The sequence below is a fragment of the Bos javanicus genome, chromosome 17 (genome assembly GCF_032452875.1).
Source record: "Bos javanicus breed banteng chromosome 17, ARS-OSU_banteng_1.0, whole genome shotgun sequence".
NCBI lineage: Eukaryota > Metazoa > Chordata > Mammalia > Artiodactyla > Bovidae > Bos > Bos javanicus.
The window spans coordinates 62306985-62327645 of NC_083884.1; the positions used below are offsets into that span (position 1 = coordinate 62306985).

General features: G+C 43.8%; 1 protein-coding gene across 4 annotated transcripts in view; it reads right to left on the reverse strand.

Annotated features, from left to right (window-relative positions):
• Positions 1-1324: 1324 nt before the first annotated feature.
• PTPN11 (protein tyrosine phosphatase non-receptor type 11) overlaps positions 1325-20661 on the reverse strand; it is a 70680-nt gene continuing 51343 nt past the window's right edge. For 2 of the 4 annotated variants that reach the window (XM_061384977.1, XM_061384978.1), the window contains exons 10-16: positions 18433-18564; positions 15401-15555; positions 14416-14483; positions 13811-13962; positions 8315-8427; positions 6282-6384; positions 1325-5416 (exon numbers count right to left, since the gene is read on the reverse strand). In XM_061384977.1, coding sequence (XP_061240961.1) covers positions 6315-6384; positions 8315-8427; positions 13811-13962; positions 14416-14483; positions 15401-15555; positions 18433-18564 — 690 coding nt within the window. In that variant the 3' untranslated portion in view covers positions 1325-5416; positions 6282-6314. Of the gene's footprint in view, positions 5417-6281; positions 6385-8314; positions 8428-13810; positions 13963-14415; positions 14484-15400; positions 15567-18431; positions 18565-20661 lie in introns of all 4 variants that reach the window. The other 2 variants (XM_061384976.1, XM_061384975.1) reach the window with 1 other exon arrangement.

The following is a 20661-nucleotide window of genomic DNA, read 5'->3' on the forward strand; positions in this document are numbered from 1 at the left end:
TATACTTTTCTGAAACCCCAGAGGGTACACAACAAAGTTGTTGCTGTTCAGTCACTACACACCAAAGTACCATGCTATGAAAACCCAGCAGAGGTTCCCCCTCTCGTGAAAATTCGCTTGATAGATACCCTCAGTTCCTCTTCACAACTCCCATACCATTTGAAATTCACTGTCTAATTCCCATTTTTCCTGCTTGTCTTATTGTCCTGCATCTTCAGTAGTGCTTATCCCAAGTACAGCTAACTGCTTTCCTTTTTTTTTTTTTTTTTTGCTGTACCATGCGGCTTGTGGGATTTTTTTTTTTTTTTTTGACTGCACCCCACAGCCTGTGGGACCCTAGTTCCCTGACCAGGGGTCGAACTCAAGCCCCTTGCATTGGAAGGTGAAGTCTTAACCACTGGACTCCCAGGGAAGTCCCTTGTGGGATTTTAGTTCCTCAACCAGGATCAGGACCAGGGATCGAACCTGGGCCCTTAGCATTGAGAGCACTGGCCCACCAGGGAATCCCCAGTTAACTACCTTCTGACCTGTACCAGGCCTAGCTCCCGTGTTAGAGCACCACCACGGTGACGAAGGCCACCACATCTGTTCTGCTCGCTGCTCAGGCCCAGTGACCTAATGCAGACAGACGCAGCACTCGGCATTTCGCAGGGGCTCTATATTTCTTGAACGGATACATGACCAGACCACCTGCATCCAAATACAGGCAACTCGGCTGAGACCAAGAGGAGGGCAACAGTATTTTACAAAAGTGTAAGTAAGTAAATAATACAGATCATTCCTTGGATTTATAATACAGAAGGAACACCTGTTTTGTTATTTATAAAAAAGGATTTCTTTCTGTGTAGCCATGTCAGAAGCAGCAGATGCCCTGTTGGTATGAGACCTAAAGCTACTCATAAGGGGAGAGCTGACGTCCTATGCCACGTTGATTTACTCCTCCTGCAAGCCTCCTTTATCATATCTTTACTTCAGAGCCCCACTCAATACTATTTACATTCAGTTCTATATGTTTTCTGTATATATTACACAGACATATTTTTTATTTGCTACTTACTCATAAGTTCTTTCGAATAAAATCGCCTTTGTGTCTCCCAGAGCTACTCAAGAAGTAGGTACTGAGTAAGTGCTTGAGGAACTGATTCATTCATTCTGTATTCCAAGTTCCCTTCTAGGTAAGAGTTGCTAAATGTCAGCATCTGGCCAGTATAGAGGTTCAGGGACATATAAATCCAGTTTTTCTGGACTTTTTTTTGGGGGGGGAGTATAGTTGCTTTGCAATGTTGTTTCTGGACATTTTTGATGAAGTAAATGACAAATACTGTAATATAAGAAAATGGTTTTATTCCTAATTTTTAGTTCCCATACAGTTTACAAATACACTTTTACTCTGATAATGCAGCTCTGCGACTAGCAAAGCAGTTAAAACTAACACCCATAAATACAGGTGGGGAGACAATTAACAGCCACTAACGTTCCTCTACATAAACTATTCTTTTAATGTCATTTTTTAAAAACAATTGCAAGTAGACTACATAATATACGTGGGCAAAAAGGCAATTAACTGAATCTCTTGAAACACTAAATGTATAATAAACAGTGCATATTATCAACATTTACATGATTCACATCAAAATGATGACATCCTAAAACGTATTCCTTTTAAAGGATAGATTTATCAATAAAATATTACATATCTTTTAATACTCTGGTACAATACTTCATATACTGCAGGAAAATTAACTGTAGGTCTAGTCATCAACTTAATAAAGGATCCTTTTCCATTAGCTTTTATTAATAAAAGAATCACAATTAGGTCATAAATAAACAGGCAAATTATTAATTACATGATTTGAGGTTTAGGATGAAAACTTGTAAAAATTAGTTTGATATACAGTAAAGTTATACAACACACTAAAACCAACTGTTTAATATTTTTGCCTTGTGTGAACTGCCCGTAATGAAAAAGGAACAAACTTTTTAAGGATGGAAGATACAATAAACTATATTTTGGAACTTACTTTTCAAGAGGAAGAGGAAAAAAGATTTTAAAGAAATAAAGGGCTAATACAGATCCTAATAAAGGCATATTGAAATCAGGGAGGCCATGTGCTTGCCATATAAAACTTTATTCCCCCAACAACATACAGAAAACAAGAACTGCACTGGGTCTGTACTTATGTCTACAGCCTAAGTTTCCCTTGTGGATTAATAAGCTACAACAAAGCACTTCACAACTGCATACCTTTGTCCACATTCCGCTGCACTAGAAAGAACCCAGGACATTGTATTAGTTCTTAAAAACCCCAGTAAACCCTTAATAACCCCTTAATAACACCTAAAAATAATCTTGATGACTTTCTTGGGTGTTTCAAAGCAACTGGGCTTTGTAAAGGATGCACAAACACCAAGAAAATCACACATGTACTTGCTCATCCCTGTTCAGCCACATTTAAAAAGTCACTGAGTCACTGATTTCAAAGGGAGAGATGACCAGAATTTTCAGGAGGGCCACACACTGAATACAAGGTGTCTTTTTGCTTTTTTTTTTCCTTTTTAAAAAAGTTTTATTAAGACTCTGAAATTTGGCTTCTTTTTAAAAAAACCCCAATACCACGTGCCAGGTAATTTCTTCACCCCAAATATAAAATCCTATGCTTATAATTTTAAAATACTTAGCCAGCTACGGGATATTGTGCAAATTTAATGTCTACCAGCAACCCGGAAGCAGACTGTAGACGTGTAGCTATCACACCTATTTCCCAGGTAACCTGATTCAACTCTTACTGACTGCTCTGGCCCCAGGCCCTCTGACTTCCTCAGAAACCACCTCTTTGGAACTTCCATTTCCACTGTATTTCTACCTGCACCTTGAGCCCCCGCCCCCCGCCCCCACCCATCTTCACAGTCCCTCCACCTGAATCCATCCCATGTAACGTTACCCAAGAACCTACAATCACCTTTACCAAACACATGGCAAACCTTAGCACCCTAGGGACTATTACAACCTTGTCTTGGCATCAGTTTATAGCACATGATAGTTTGCTGACTTTATGGAGGGAAATCTAAATGAAATCAATGTCCCTTTACAAAGCTGGCCAAGATCAAGTGGTTTCCAAGTGCAAAACCAACTGATCTTAAGCTACAGGCAGAAACGTTACTGCAGCAGATATACTGTACAATCAAACCCTTGTTTGCTGGTGAAAGACCTTGCCCCCAAAGTCCACAGTCAAAAATTTACCGCAAAAATGAGACCCGTTCAATGTGACAATGTAAGAAAAAATAACAGGACGCAAGATCCTTGTTGCAAATACTTAACTGGAATCTCTTTCCTTACAGGTTTGACAAGAAGACAGCAGTCATTTACATTCCTCTTACAAGGTAATTACCTTCAGATCAGACCTGCATTCTGAAGCACTGAAGGCACTGCTTCAATGCTGAAGTTCAATGGCTAGGCGGGATGGGAGGTGGGGTAGGGGGGAAATCAATGTACTTTTTTTTTTCCAATGTACATTTTTGTCTTCTGAAAATGGCAGCCAGGCTCTTCTCAAACAAATCTCCTCAGGATTTTAAAGGAGGTAAAGCCCTCAGGAAGGAACTACTACCAGGGCTGGATCTAGTCCTTCCTTTTCAGGAGACAAAGCAAAAAGAATTCGATGAAGGAGCCCATGACTTAACAGCAAAGTTGCCACGGCATTTTATTATCTTTACCATGTCCACCAATGACGCTTTAATTGAAATACACTCACCGACTGATGATTCAACACACAGGGCAAAGAGGGATGTCTTTGGAGAAGGCACTTCAGGTAGGACGTTAGCAAATCTTACTGCTCAGTTAAAACAAAAATGAGCTACTGCTAATTCAGTCAGATTAGTGACCTCAGGAGAACTGCTCCTCCTCACTCAGCCAATGGCAAGCATGGGCATGGGATATGACTAAAACCAGGGGCGTGAAGAAAGCACTCCATACACCTCTCTCTTGTAGGGGCTAGGGCAGCGAGCTGGTTCTGCTTTCAAACGCTCTGCCCTCACAAACACATCCATCCTAAGAGGTCAGGTGCCCAAAGTGATGGTTCAGAAAATATGCTAAGAGCCAGCAGAAGTGGTTCAAGAAGATTGCTGAAGGCCCTGTTTCTGCCTGACTCCCAACTTACACGAGTTATCATAACCAGCTTCAGCTTTCCAAGGTCACTAGCGGCTCCTACTTTTGCTATTTTTTTTTAGCTGTTTTTCCACGGCACTGGTCCTGACTGTTACGCTGGGGGCCTCCAAGGAACCTTACCTCCAGTTCACGCCCTCATGCAGTCCCCTCTTCCCAAATTGGGCCTGGGCCTGACTTTAACCAACACGGGGCAGTAGAAATGATGTGGTGACAGTTCTGGGTTGAAGTCTTCAGTGCATGCAGCCGCTACTACTTTATATCCTTGGGGCCTCAGAGCTGCCATGAATGTGGTCCAGCTACCCTGCTGGCGAATGAGAGACCTGAGGACCACACGCAGACAGAGAAGCCAAGCCATCCTGCCCACCACATGAGTGACACCAGCAAGACAAGGAGAGGAACCACCCAGCTGAGCCCAGCCCAGTTTGAAGAAGGTGAGGAAAAGCAAGCTGTTGTTTTAAGCCACTCGGTTTTGAGGTGGTTTGTCAGCAACAAATGATAACCAAAAACTGGTTATCTGAAGATGCAATTTTTTTCCCAAACACAAGACAATTACTCAAATGAAAAGAAAAGATGGCAAATGTTTTCCCACCACAACGTTTTCAGTCAACAGGCTGAATGGTAACTGGTCAACTGCAAAGAAGAAAGGATGCCTTTTATCCTAAGTTCCCGTGATCTTTCCCCTCCGTGATTTTTTAATGTCAATGTAAAGGTAGACAGTCTGGGGCATTGGCTTAATTGTTCTTGAGCCAAAATAAGAGGCCATCAAAATGAATTATCCACTACTGGATAAGTGATGATAAATAAAACTGTTCTCTCTTCTACAGGATGTTGTCACTTAATTTTTCCAAATCATTTTTCCTCTTACAAGTGCCCTAGCATCCCCCACAAAGAGGGGAGAGGAAACTCAATCTGTTGAGGTTATCAAAAGAAAAAAAATGCCAATAACTAGAATTTGAGTCACCATCATGTGTAAAATATACAACACAATTTAACTGCTTCCTCAATTTAAAATAAAAGTCCATAAAACATAACACTGTCTACATCATAGAGATGATTTCTTCTTATCTGAGGACATGAGTAACTGGAAATCAGGTATCATCGAGTTAAAATACAGTGGTCTTTAAATGGTTTCAAATTTTGCTCATCAAAAGGTAGCCAACCACAGTGCAAGTATTCCAAATTCAAGTTCATTCTTCATGTAACCTTGCTTGCATCTATTCTTGATCTTTTCAGGGAGAGGGTGAAAGTTCACATCTAGCAAAGAAAGAAATTAGAATTTTTAACGAGCATACATTGAAAAGTCTGGCAAGGCAGTAAACCATTTTAAAGCAGAGTTAAAGCTTTTAAATATACTACTCATCAGAAATGAGAACTTCAACATGAAATACTAAAAACTGTGAGCTTCTAAATTCTCTTGGGTTACATCCATCACATACTTGGGTCACTCTCTAAAAAGGTGATTGATAGGGAGGAGATGTACAAGGGAGATAATTCCCAGCATCAGAGCTGGAAGGTGTGGAGTTGAGCCAGTCAGAGAGAGGCCCAGGAGGTCCAGTGCCCTTTGTCACACAGGCAGGCAATCAGAGGCCCACTAAGGTGAAAACTCAGGCATCCTGACTCCAATCATCCAGGACCATGTCCCCATACTTTCTAGATCCCTAGAGATCCTCTCCCAGCACAGCCTGGGTCAACCATTTCTCAGTAAGTGCTAACCCTGGCCTTAACAGAATTAATTTTGCATTTGATTTCAATACTTAAATGAATCCAGCTTGGAAAAAGAAATACAGGCAAAAGAAAAAGAAGGCTGATTTCTAAAAAGAAGGGGGTTTGTTTTGTTATAACAGTCACAGATTATCTGCCAGCTCCAAAACGCCACAAATTCACCAGACCCTGATGCTGGGAAAGACTGAAGGCAGGAGAAGGGGACGATAAGAGGATAAGATGGTTGGATGGCATCACCGACTTGATGGACGTTAGTTTGAGTAAGCTCCAGGAGTTGGTCATGGACAGGGAAGCCTGGCATGCTGCAGTCCATGGGGTCACAAAAAGTTGGACACGACTGAGCGACTGAACTGAATTGATATGAACGATGAACCCAAGACCACTTCCACTGAAATACCTATTTCTGTGCTTGACGTCTTGGCAGGGCTTCTCATCTGAAACTTTTCTGCTGCTGCATCAGGCCCACATTTTCATAGACTCTGGCATTATCTTCTCTCATTCTGAAAAGAAAAGAAAGAAGACGACACTAACAAAAACACAGACAGCCTGTTTAACCTTATGTGATAGTTTTAACCCATCTACTTCATTCTCTGGGACTGAGTATGGCACAGATATAGCTGTTGCCCCAAGGAGCTGACATTCTAGGAGGGCATTTGACACAGAAACACATATCAAAATCATTGTGAAGAGCCTTGAGTTCCTGTACTCTCAAGGGTTTGGCACAAGGAGAGTTGTTTCCCAGGAGGGTGGAGTAAGGGAGGCCCGTGTAACGAGGTCCTGGTTAGACCATGAAGGAAGCTGGGGCATGTGCACAGAGAAAAAAATGGTATTCACTGCGAGGAGAGGGATCTGATGGCCAGAGGTCCATGAAGGCAAAATGTAGGAATAGTCAGACAGTGACTCTAGATCCATTCAGTCCCTATCCAGTCAGGTGAAGGTGAACATGAAGCTGATTGGTGGTTTAGGGCCCCTGGTGGGCAGGGAAGCATCAGAGTCCAGACTCTATGGTGACCAGAACAGCCCAGGAGGATGAGGAAACCAGCAGCAGAGGGCTGGCCAGAGAGGAACAAGTTGAAACAAGCAGCAGGGGCTGGGGTCTCCTGGGTCTGCACCCTATGAGAGGGATGATGGGAAAGGCAGAGAAGCTGTCAGTCACAGGCGACCACTGGTAACAGGGGAGTCGTCAGAGCTAATTCTGTTGAGCCAACATGTGGGGAAAGCTTTCTGGCAAGAAATCGGAGCCCTGACGCGCTGGTTCCACTGCAGATCACAATTCAAAGTATCAACTTTCCCCATCGGCCCACTGGGAAAGAAAAAAGCAGCCAGAAGGAAGAGGGAGCTTGGCGGAAAGCATACTTTTGCTGCATCATTTCATCTCAATGTTAAATAGAAAGCAAATGTAAATACGAACCTCATATATGTTATCCAAAACGTTTATATAGAGTATTAAAGCCAGCAGGGGTTTAAAAATCCACATCAGAAACAAACAGACATAAGACTCGCAGGGGAAAATAAAAAGTAAATGTTATACCAGAGAGTGACTGCAGGATATACAGAAAAATCATAACTTATAATTACTATTCACATCATTGATTTAACAAATATTTTCCTATCACATGTTTTAGTTTAAAAAAGGAGTTGGCAAAGTTTTTCTGTGCAGAACCAGACCGAAAATTATGTAGTCTCTGCGGGCCATATGCGGTCTCTGTCATGTATTATTCTTTGTGTGTGTTTTTTTAAATAACCCTTTAAAAACCATCCACGAGCTGTACAAAAACAAGCTGCGGCCCAGATTTGGCCTGGGGGCTATAGTTCGCTAACCGCGGGCTTAAATGGCCACAGTGGATTTCTGCTGACCACGGAAAATGAGAACACAGCTGTGGGGGCCACTGTGTGCTTAGTCACTCAGCAAGTCCAGCTCTTTGTGCCCGGACGGACTATAGCCTGCCAGGCTCCTCTGTCCACAGGATTCTTCAGGCAAGAATACTGGAGGAAGCTGCCATTCCCTTCACTACAGGGTCTTCTCGACATAGGGATCAAACCCGGGTCTCCTGCACTGTAGCAGATTCTTTACCACCTGAGCCACCGGGGACCATTAGACCATTATTTTATGTAGCAAAGAATCTTGACTCATCAAAAGGGATATTACCTACTTCTGCAACAATCCCCCACCCCATTGAAATAAAAATAAAATTCTTCTTGGAGAAACAGCATTTGATATATTTATAATCCCCTAGGTTCCTAGCCAGTGGAGCAAGCAGCCTTCAGTTTAGGTGAATTACAATTTAGCTTAGCTAGCCACGCTCACAAACCAGTTAGGCAACAATAATGTGCACCAAGGAAAGGCATGTGCCGCAAAGATGTGTCATTTTTTAAGCTTTTCTAAAGGATTGTGTTCAGGCAAAAAGAATTTCCTTCATTTCTACTTACTCTGCACAGGATGGTGTTGGGGTACAAGGTGGCAGGGGACTCTGATCTCCACTTGCCTGGTCCGTCAGGGAATACTTAATATTTGTGTATTCGTGTCCTTTCCTCTTGCTTTTCTGAAAAGCAAAAGTTGCATATATGAAGTCCTATGACTTTTTTGAAGGATTGAAGAAGTTAAAAAGGCATTTCACAGGAAAGAAAAAAGGAGAGAGAGAGAGACAGAGCTGGACAGATAGATAAGTTGAACCCTGAATACTGGTATGCTGGCCAAATGCCAGAGAATTCACCTCCTCCATGTAAATCCATCCTATGAGTGAAAGGGACTTTTGAATCATACAATTCAAAAACAGAGAGAATCATGCATTAACAACTTACTGTATTAAATGAAATGTACCTGCTTCTGAGCTAAGAGAGAATTCACACTTTCTCTGCCACATTAGCATCTAATCATTTCATAGTTCACTTGCAACACATTTAATGATTTTCAAGTAAACAGGTAGGAAAAGAGTTCCAGAAATAAATGCACTCCAAGTAGAAATGGCCCACGGGTACAAAAGATGTCAGCACTCTTATCAGGATCATACATTTTATCACATCGTCCCTATCCCACCCTTACACCAGAAAAAAAACCCTAGCACATTTAATACTTTATTTTCAGCCCAATGATAAACTCTGGAGGAAAAAAAGGCAAAGAAATCAGTAGAATGCAATCTCATCTCAGATACAGAATGAACTGCATTCGGTAGGACTCCTGGTTAGATGATTTATCACTCTTTCCTCCTAAATTCACCCAGAAACAACCAATTCCAAAAATCTAATCCATAAAGTTCTCATCATTATACAATGCTGCTTTCATTTCAGGATTATTCAAGACACAGCAAACATTAGAAAGGGTATGCATATCAAATACTGACATACAGCAGTGACTTTCGTTCACTGCTGGTGGGAGGGTAGACTATGCCATCACTTTGGTGCACAATTCGTCAGAACAGATAGTACTAACACTAGTTAGTATCTGGTAATGATAAAAAGTAGAGCTACCAAGGGAACATTTCATGCAAAGATGGGGTCGATAAAGGACAGAAATGGTATGGACCTTACAGAAGCAGAAGATATTAAGAAGAGGTGGCAAGAATACACAGAAGAACTGTACAAAAAAGAGCTTCACGACCCAGATAACCACGATGGTGTGATCACTTACCTGGAGCCAGACATCCTGGAATGCGAAGTCAAGTGGGCCTTGGAAAGCATCACTACGAACAAAGCTAGTGGAGGTGATGGAATTCCACTTGAGCTATTTCAAATCCTGAAAGATGATGCTGTGAAAGTGCTGCACTCAATATGCCAGCAAATTTAGAAAACTCAGCAGTGGCCACAAGACTGGAAAAGGTCAGTTTTCATTCCAATCCCAAACAAAGGAAATGCCAAAGAATGCTCAAACTACCGCACAATTGCACTCATCTCACACACTAGTAAAGTAATGCACAAAATTCTCCAAGCCAGGCTTCAGCAATACGTGAATCGTGAACTTCCAGATGTTCAAGCTGGATTTAGAAAAGGCAAAGGAACCAGAGATCAAACTGCCAATATCCACTGGATCGTCAAAAAAGCAAGAGAGTTCCAGAAAAACATCTATTTTTGCTTTATTGACTATGACAAAGCCTTTGACTGTGTGGATCACAATAAACTGTGGGAAATTCTGAGAAGGGAATACCAGACCACCTGACCTGCCTCTTGAGAAACCTATATGCAGGTCAGGAAGCAACAGTTAGAACTGGACATGGAACAACAGACTGGTTCCAAATAGGAAAAGAAGTACGTCAAGGCTGTATATTGTCCCCCTGCTTATTTAACTTATATGCAGAGTACATCATGAGAAATGCTGGGCTGGAAGAAGCACAAGCTGGAATCAAGATTGCCGGGAGAAATATCAATAACCTCAGATATGCAGATGACACCACCCTTATGGCAGAAAGTGAAAAGGAACTAAAAAGCCTCTTGATGAAAGTGAAAGAGGAGAGTGAAAAAGTTGGCTTAAAGCTCAACATTCAGATAACGAAGATCATGGCATCTGGTCCCATCACTTCATGGCAAATAGATGGGGAAACAGTGGAAACAGTGTCAGACTTTATTTTTGGGGGCTCCAAAATCACCGCAGATGGTGACTGCAGCCATGGAATTAAAAGATGCTTACTCCTTGGAAGGGAAGTTATGACCAACCTAGATAGCATATTCAAAACCAGAGACATTACTTTGCCAACAAAGGTCCGTCTAGTCAAGGCTATGGTTTTTCCTGTGGTCATGTATGGATATGAGAGTTGGACTGTGAAGAAGGCTGAGCGCCGAAGAATTGATGCTTTTGAACTGTGGTGTTGGAGAAGACTCTTGAGAGTCCCTTGGACTGCAAGGAGATCCAACCAGTCCATTCTGAAGGAGGTCAGCCCTGGGATTTCTTTGGAAGGTATGATGCTAAAGCTGAAACTCCAATACTTTGGTCACCTCATGCGAAAAGTTGCCTCATTGGAAAAGACTCTGATGCTGGGAGGGATTGGGGGCAGGAGGAGAAGGGGACGACAGAGGATGAGGTGGCTGGATGGCATCGCTGACTCGATGGACTGAGTCTGAGTGAACTCCGGGAGTTGGTGATGGACAGGGAGGCCTGATGTGCTGCGATTCATGGGGTCGCAAAGAGTCGGACACAACTGAGCGACTGAACTGAACTGAACTGAATGATGAAAAGGGATGTATGTACTACAACTTTAAACATTTTCTTCTTCAGAAGCTCATGCACACAAGCCTAGAAGAGCTGACAAGGATGTCCAGTGACGTGCTATTTCCAACAACATTCACCAAAAAAACAAATGAATGTGATGTATTCATATCACAAAATAAGAGGAAATGTACATATGTATGTGTGCACACCAAAACAGATTTCATACACAATGTTAGATACAAAAATACAAACTGCAAAATAATGAAACAGTGCAATAGTATGCTATCACCTTGCTGAACATTCTAAGGGAATTCCATTACGCTGTTTCTGGGTATTTTTTTAAAATGTCTTTTTAATACTGTAAATGAAAGTTAACAAAAGAAATCGACTTCCAAGTAAACAGCAGAGTGTGAGATTGGTATATACAGACTGGAAAATTTTTTCAGTCTCGCTCATTTGCATTTCCCCTAGATTCCCACCTGTTTTGCATTTCCTCCTTCCAATGCTGCCTTGGTTTCTCTTCTTCCCTTACCCTGCTCTCCACCTCTGACTGTCATTTTCTTTTTTTCCATTTATTCCTCTGTAGCACAGTCTTTTACTCCCAAAGGTCCTTAATGCTTCATATTAATAATTTTGGAAATGCCTGGATTTCAGAATAATTAATTATGCTGAATGAGCTTTGTTCATTTGCTTAATCTAAAAATCAGGTGGGTGTAATATTTTTAAGTCTGCCACTGAAACCTACTAAATTAAAGTACTTCTTACTCTAGTCCCAAGTCAAGTAGCAAGATCCTACATTGAATCAAACAGTACAATGAAGCAAACAACATACCACAAAATCTATTTTATTTCTTTTTATTAGTGGATTTTTTAAAAAATTTATTTTTTTGCCCCCCTCTGTGGCATGCGGGATCTTAGTTCCCTGACCAGGGAATCAAGGCTGTAACCCTCATGTTGGGAGCATGGGGTCTTAACAACTGGGATCACCAGGGAAATCCCCACAAAATCTAATTTTAAAAAACAATGTAAGCCTACATATTTTTCTTTTAAATCCAAGGGTTCATATACCAAATAGCTAATGCGCTGACACATAATGGCACTGAAAAGTATTGGCTGAATGGACGAATACACACACTCGTTTGGTACTCTTGGGATGGGATTACTGGGGACATCCAATTTCTATAGTCTACATTCTGTAATATTTAAGTGATTCTACCTCCTCTACCCCTCATCCCCAATAAAAGGGCAGCAATAAAGGCATTTTGATTTTAACTAGTTCCTAAATCCAAATTACAACTTCAGATTTAGGGTCAGAGAGACCATATATGGTAAGTAATAGGAAGATGTGAAGTGCCAAATAAGCTGGGAGGGAAAGTCCCTAAATTCTCCAAAACCAGAAGAAAAACCAAAGCTTCTGAATGAAATAGAGAGCTTTTCCCCCAGCTTTTCTAAGCAAGACTACCTTATGGTCTTCAAGATATTCCCAAGTAATTTCCCATTTGTACCAGTGGGACTGCACTCTACTTATTAGAAGTCCTTCTTTTGAGGCAACTTCATGCTTTAAGTAAGTACTCCTGGCCCAAATCAATGTAACTGGAAGGTGAATATGAAATAGCCTACAGTAACCATCTAAAGGCTTCCTGGTGGCTCAGACGGTAAAGAATCTGCTTGCAATGCATAAGATCTGGGTTCGATCCTTAGGTCGGGAAGATCCCCTGGAGAAGAGATGGCTACCCGTTCCAGTATTCTTGCCTGAGAATTCCATGGGCAGAGGAGTCTGGCGAGCTACAGTCCATGGTGTTGCAAAGAGTCAGACATGACTGAGAGATTAACACTTCTACTTCTAAGTTCATAGCACTTACATTAAGACAACGACTTAAAGCGGTAAAGTTCAAAACCAGAACAGAGCTTGTTAATCATTTGACCATGCCTTCCTATATCCACACTGTTTCTGAAGACATTTTTGTACAAGGAAACAACCTAGTGAGTATTTCTGCATGGACTGAGAACCTGCTAAACTAACTAACTTGGGCTAACCACACTTTGATAACGTGGCCGCTGCACTGCTAGGCTAGAAGCCTTTCAATCAGGTTGCAGGTCCCATTTTTGAGAAGCTGAGTTTTCCAGAAGGTGATAAACAGGGTACAGAAGGCAAATACCACTGATGTTTAGACATCACATCTATCCAGTGAGCAGCATGATGATGGGGCTGGGGTTGGGGTTGGGGAGTGAGCTAAGGATAGCTCCCAAAAGAGCAGTCTCCTCAGGCCTCATGAACTCAGCTTGGTGTATTATAAAGAGCTTCCAATGGAAAGGCTCCAGTGCCACACTGTTCATTATGTATGGTTTATTAAAAATGGAAATGGTTCTGTTTCCAACTTGACCACATTGGTGGTTCCAATCCTCATGTGCTATAAAGGGTGAGGCATTCATTTAAGAGATGGAATCAGGATGAGTAAGGCCTGGATCAAAACTGGAACAGGCTGGAAACTTTGAGGCTTGGAGTTCTAAGCCTGCCAGGTGAGCCTGGGAAAATCCCAAACCCATCTGTCAGGCCTGTTGCCCCTCCCTGAGCTACTCCATAGTGAAAAATCAGAGTTGTGTGGTAGGGAATAATTCATTTCCAGAGAGGTCCTTCCTGGTTGGGAACTTGTTTCTCCTTTTCAGATAAAGACAGTTATCTAGCAAAGCCTGTATTCTCGCTCAGAAGGAGAGCATATCCAAGCCAAACTGCCCAGAAAAAAAAAACACCAAAAATCTACATGTCAGCCGTGCAGGCTTGGTACCTGCTCTTCTTCAATCCTGCGCTGTAGTGTTTCAATATAATGCTGGACGGCCATATAGATGAATCGGTACTGTGCTTCTGTCTGGACCATCCCTGACCTCTGTGACCGCACCATCTGAATGGTTTTGGGAACGTCGATGTCACAGTCAACACCTACAAAGCAAAGCACCATGGAGCATCAGGAGAAACTGCAGAGACAAGGGGCAGCGGTTCAAAGCACAACTTTGAGCAGAGATAAAGCAAATTTACACGTTCATGTTTTAACCAAACCTGTTCCAAGGGCTACGGCACTGGCCTTCTGACCAACACCAATGATCCTAGAAGATTATAGGGTCAGGGGTCAGCGGAGAGGAGCCCCGCAGGTTACAACACCGCCCTGTACCATCAGCAAGGAGTGAGCAGATGGACAGAGACCACCACTGCTCCTAGGCTCAAACAGCATCACTCCTGTTCTTGAGCAAACATACTGAAAGTTGAAGTCTCTGGCCTAGATTTTTGTGAAAATACTTTAACATTCAATTTTCTTCCGCAGGCTATTTTCACTAGCACTTTCCTTCCATAGACTGAAAACAGGAATCGTAGCTTCTTGCCCTCCGAATGACCTACCTTTCTCTCTGATGATGTCAATAAGAATATCAATCACAATGAACGTCCCTGTCCGGCCAATTCCAGCACTGTGGGCAGAAGGACGAAGAGCGAGGACAATGGAGTCATTCATGAGGGTTTTATACTCAAAACCAAGCTATTAATATTAACAATGTCTGCTCTTGGGAGTATTTATAAGATTGTCTATTTATATTTGCAAACATATTAGCAAAGAGCCCAGGGCTTTGGACTCAGTCCATCCTGCACTTGGAGCCCAGCTTCTCCAACATAGTGTACCTGAGGCAAATCCCTTAACCTCTCTGACCCTCAGTTTCTTCATCTGTGAAATGGGCTACTATGAGTATCAACTATCAGTAACGGGTGAAAAACAATGAATGCAGATGCTGGTATGGAGCAAGGGCTCAATAAAAGGGAGTTTTTATAGAACTGAATAAATAATGTTTCACAGGCATCTACTTGCCAAACATATGAAAGATTTAGGAAACCCAACTTTCCCCAGTATAATCATGAAGCCTAAACTTGGGAACTGGCACCTACAAACTCTGGTGCGGAGGCCATGGGCCTGGCTTCTAGAAGCCTGAATGGGGAGTGGTCCAAATATTCTGAAACAAACAGGTATGTTGTCAGGGGGAAAAAAATACATCATATTTCCATGGAAAACAAGAACAGGATCACAATCAAAGAGATTAATCCTAAAATAACTGCAGAACAGAGAAAACCAATCAAACATTACCAGACTAAGGGTGCCTTAAGAATAAGGACTGTGTTCACCACCTCCTGCCCCACCACCCCAGTACCTGGTGGTCCCACAGGATCTAGAAGAAATGTACTTTGGGGTCAAAGTGTCCCTTAATGCCACAAACAGGCATTAAATTTTTCTCACAGTTCAGGAGCTGTGGCTGGGGCTGGGCAAATACAAATAAGCACCCTGGGCATCAAGAGATGATGGGACAGGTGACATCTCAGAGGTGGGGGGGCTGGTCACCTGCAGTGAACCACCACGGGCCCCGCGTCCACAATGCTCTCCTGCTTGTGGTGAACCTCCTCCAGGAAGTCCAGCACGCCCCCCGGGTCACTGGGCACACCGTGGTCCGGCCAGGTCCGAAAGTGGTATTGCCAGACCGTTCTCTCCGTATTCCCCTGGAGTAGAGCCAAGAAAAACCAGAAAAGAATTAAATAAACCAAGGGGTTGAGGCATCGTCCAAGTCCCATCTTTCCCAGATCCTCTATGAGCCAGGAGGGTCAGGCTGGCACCACCTCCTCACGCTCCATTCACAGGTCCCCTCCACAAGTTCCCCAGATCTCTCCTCCTCCTGGGTCTGGCTGAGCAATTCTGGAGGCTGGAACCCCTTGCCTCTGTCCAAAGAAACAAGATGTCTCATATGGCAGTTTGTTCTTGAGGAAATGACAACTGGCATCCGTGTCTGTACCGTTAGCCAGTGGCAGATGAGGTCCCCGTTCCCGCTCCTCCAAGCGCAGCTCCACGTGGGAGACCACTGAGCCCTCTGGGACTCGGGGGCTCTCCTCCCACCACCTGAGACAGCGGGAATTCCCTCCAGACATCTGCTCATCTCTGTCTTTTGTACCTGACCCTCCTCCCCTCCTACAACATGCACTTTTATTATAATTATTTCAACTTTTACTTTGGTGCAGACAGGGTAAGACAGGCTTTGCAATCAGGTGGGTGGATTCAGGCCCCAACCCCAGCATTCACACTCACTGTGGTCCGTGGATATCTCTAAGCCTCAAACCCCTCATGTGCTGATGGGCATAAGACTCTCTACCACAATTATCACTGTGAGGACTAAACAAGACCAGTTAAACACAGAGCCACTGCGAAGCAGAGAGGAAGAGACTCAGCACACGGGCACTCTTCTGAGGACTGACAGTAAAGGTCAACAAGGGTACCGAGACTACAAAAAACCAAAAAAGCATCGTGTTCTGGGTCCACCCAGTTAGGTCACTATTTGTCACTGCATCTTCTTCCTACATTATCTGGAGACTACATACGCTAAGTAACATTTTTAAAGGGGATTTTGAAAAAAAAAAAAAAAGAGAGAGAGAGAGAATAACCAGACCAGTATCCACCACCTGTGACCTTCAGAATATCCAAGGAATCTGAACCACGGTCAAGATCTTCTCGTGAATTATGTGCATTTAGTTTGCTGAGTCATGAAAAAGGATTTTTCTGGAGGTTACCAGTGAGCTAAAACTCAGGGGGTTCCCAGGGTCACAGAAAGGACAGGGAATGAGAGATACCCAGCTGCCCTGAGCATCCTTGTTCTTCCTCCTATATAAAGGGCCACTGAGGTCTCTGGTCCCACTCCTGGTTCCCAGGCGATTAGGAGGCTAAAATGAGATCATGTGATAGTACTTTAAAAAAAAATGGAACATGCTATACAAAAAGCAGATAATCCGTGACCAGCAATCTTGGAGAAATGATCGGTCTCGTGTCAGCACCTGCATCCTAAAGTGCAACACACAAACCCAAACACCAACATTTCCCATGCCTGACACTCCCAAATCTCTGCTAACAAGAAGATGGATGGTTTATCAAAAAAAAAAACCTGAACAAAAATCCACCTGCTACTGAGAAACACCTGATAACGAGAAGACGGATAGTTTATCACTACAGCTGAAGAAAAACCTATCTGAAATCTTTGTCCGATGTCCTCTAAATCTCTGTCTCATTTCTGCTTGACAGACCTCGCACAGTCTTGCAATCGACTGAACCTCCACTCTCTTCCTGCCAGCAACAGAACTGCACATCAGAAGTTCTGACATCTCACCCTGGACCACAGCCGCTGAGGCTCCCGGCTCACTCGGGTCCCTAGACCACATCATGGAACTCATCAGAGGACAGTCCCTCCTCTGTCCTCCGCCTGCCTCCTGCCCCCGCCTGCCCAGCTAGGACTCCGTGCACTCTCTCCATCACAGATCTGCATTCCCCCCACCCTCTCTCCACCCACTGCTGAGGAATCTCAGCACCTCAGGTGGGTGTGACAGCAGGTGTCTGCTCAATGGCATAGGGACTTGTACCGTGGCTTCTCGTGGCAACATGACTGCAATTCCTTAAGGACAAAGGCTGTTTCGTTCACCTCTGTGTCCCCAGAGGCCCCTGAATAAGCCCGTCTCACCATGAAATCATGCTGAATCCAAATCACGCTGGATGCAAAGTTAGTCACCCCAGATGTATACGTATGGGTGACTCCCTTTGCTGTCCACCTGAAACTATCGTCTATACTTCAATATACCATAAAAAGTTAAAAAAAAAAAAAAAGAAACAAACATAGTCATCCCAGGGACAAACCTGAACTACGTACAATTAGAAGCTGACACATGGAATACGAGCACTAAAATAGGCCTCAGGCCCTTTGCACTTGCTGCTCCTTTTGCTTGGAGCTCTCCTCTCCCGAGCCTCAGATGCTGCTCCACCTTCAGGTCTCAGCTTGCCTGGCACCCCCTCAAAGAGGTCCTCCCTGCTTACTCCATTTCATTCTCTAACATACCACACTGTGGCGTTCACAGCCCCAGCACAACTGGAAAGCTTGGCTGGTTATCTACTCCTTAGCCTCCCACCTCCCTAGGCTCTGTGGGGGAAGGGACTGTGCAGGTCTGGTTTGCCGTACACCAGTCCAGTACCTTGCAGCTTCCCAAGTGGCTCAGACGGTAAAGAATCTGCCTGCAATGCAGGAGACCTGGGTTCAATCCCTGGGTCAGGAAGATCTCCTGGAGAAGGGAATGGCAACCCACCCCAGTATTCTTGCCTGGTGAATTCCAAGGGCAGAGGAGCCTGGCGGGCTACAGTCACAAATAGTCAGACACGACTGAATGACTAACACAACAACAAAACAAGTACCTCGCTGGTACCTGGCACACAGAGGGTGCCCATAAATGGATGTTACTCAGTGAGTGAGCGAATGCCTGAAGGTATGCAGCAGGAGTGACCGCACGACCCTGGATTAGCGCACCCTCCGTGCAGTTACCAGAGTCTCTAAAGTACGACAGTATACTCACTTGTCCAACCTTCGAGAGTTTAAGTTCTCTTAACGTATAGTCGTGAGCGGCACTTTCCTTGACGTTCCTAACGCGCATGACTCCGTATTCTTTTAGTGCATACTCGTCAGGCCAGTATTTGACACATTTACTCTGGAAGGGGTCCAAGAAAAGAGTTAATCTCTGTGAACTGTGAAATGAAAGCCTCAACCAGCAGAAGAGCAACATTCAAGTGTTGACTACTAACATGGAAAAGGGCCTGCCTGGTGTCTAACTGTTGGATTTTCAAAGAAAAGGAAAGAAGAGTTCAAACTAAAGAAGCAGATGCAGGGAGAACCAAGGAGAAGTGGGAAGAGAAAGCCAGTGTAGCAGAGTGGTTCATCTAAGTCATGGGTCTAAGGAGACTCAGTGCTTATTTATTTCTCTCTAAAGAACCAAGGAGGGATTTCTCTGACAATCCCGTGGCTAAGACTCCATGCTCCCAATGCAGGGGGCCTGGGTTCGATCCCTGGTCAGGGAACTGGATCCCACATGCCACAGGTGACCATTTGCATGCCTCAACCAAAGATCCCACATGCCACAACCAAGACCCAGCAGAGCCAAATAAATAAATATATTTTTTAAGAAAGGACTTGAACTTTCTTTCTAAAAAAGAACTAAAGAGCAGAGAGCGGGGGACTACGGGGTGTGCAGGTTGCTGTCTAGCAACAGCTGAGCACTGAATTCCGGAGATCTGCCAGTCACTCTGCAGGGAAGACAGGCAGGGGCTCTGGAGGTGGATGGGCTGCCCAATGAGCCAGACTGTCTGGTTCATTTCCGCGCCCGTGTAGGAGGGCTCCGCGCCTTATCTAACCCAAGTGTGAACAACTCCAGCACAGAAAGGCAGCTGATGGAGTTTTGAACCAGCTGCTTTTTCTATATCCAGATCCACTTGATACCTGCTGCACACGTCACCCTCGCTTAACCGGGCGCCTGGGAACGCCAAGCCTGCAATAGCTGCTGGCTTCGTGTTGGAAAATATGGCACTAGGGGAATCAGTCTTGCTGCCAAAGAGGAAGATACTTTGTTCAATGAGACATGAGTCTGCAGAGATCTGCTGATGGAGAATGTTTTTGTGTCTTGCTTTTTTCCTCAGGAGCAGTCACCCACACCACTCACTTTCCACAGCCCCCAAGACACATCTACCAGCAAGAGAAATCTACCTGGTACATTAGGAAGATACAGCAATTCATTGTTAAAAAACAAGAAATCAGAAAACAGCTGCAGACACCCCGCCAGTCAATGATTAATCGAAAGGAAACAAAATATGGTAGAAGGAAAGATCAACAGAAGAATTAATGGATAGCACTACTTTTTTGCTTGACATGCTTTATGTGGCCTTTTATTTATTATTCTGAATTTGGCTTTCCCTCCAGTATTTTGTAGATCCAAGTACCTTTTTGACAGATGATACAATTTTTATTATCCCCAAATGAACACTTTGACTATTAAATGTATGCAATGCTCTCGCTGGTCAATCAATTCTGAGGACTGCTGGTCACCCAAGAGAACACAAATCACAACTCCTAACACTGTAGCTGACTCTACGTGTCTGCGAATGACTGCGCCCTCCTCTCAGTTTCCCAAACTCTGATGTAAACCTTGGCAAACAAATTCAAAAACGTGAGCACTGATACTTTAGCTTTTAAATTAAAAGCCCAGGAATCCAGAGGCTGGTTTTTCTTCTATGCACTGGGGGTGGATACCAAGCAAACACAAGTTATTGGAAAGACCTGTCGGGAGACCAAGAGTACATCACACCCTCTGCTCCAGCTGAAGAGTGAAGAGGGAGAATGGGAACACAGGCGCAGGCCAGGAGGAGGTAAGGAGTGGGGCAGGGTGACTGGTCCCAATGTCTGTCTGTTCTGGGAGCTTCTGGCAGCTCTTCTGAGAGGGACCAATCCTAATCCCTCTGAAGTAACCCAAGAACCCTCTCTTCCCAGCCCCAGGTCAGCCACCTACAACTGCAACCAGAGAATGAGAATGGGCGGCCTCTTATAACTGCAACCAGGCAACTGGTAGGACGGAGGGTTCAGTTTTCCTTTCTACACTCAGATTAGGTGATCCTCCCCTGAAGCAGAAATTATAAAAATGTTTTAACTTGTCCATTAATTCAAGAACATCTAATGCTACTGCGGGCGGCTGCTGGAGGAAGCCTTTGTCTCACCATGACCATAACTGGCCCCAAAGGTACTCAGACGTGTTAACAAC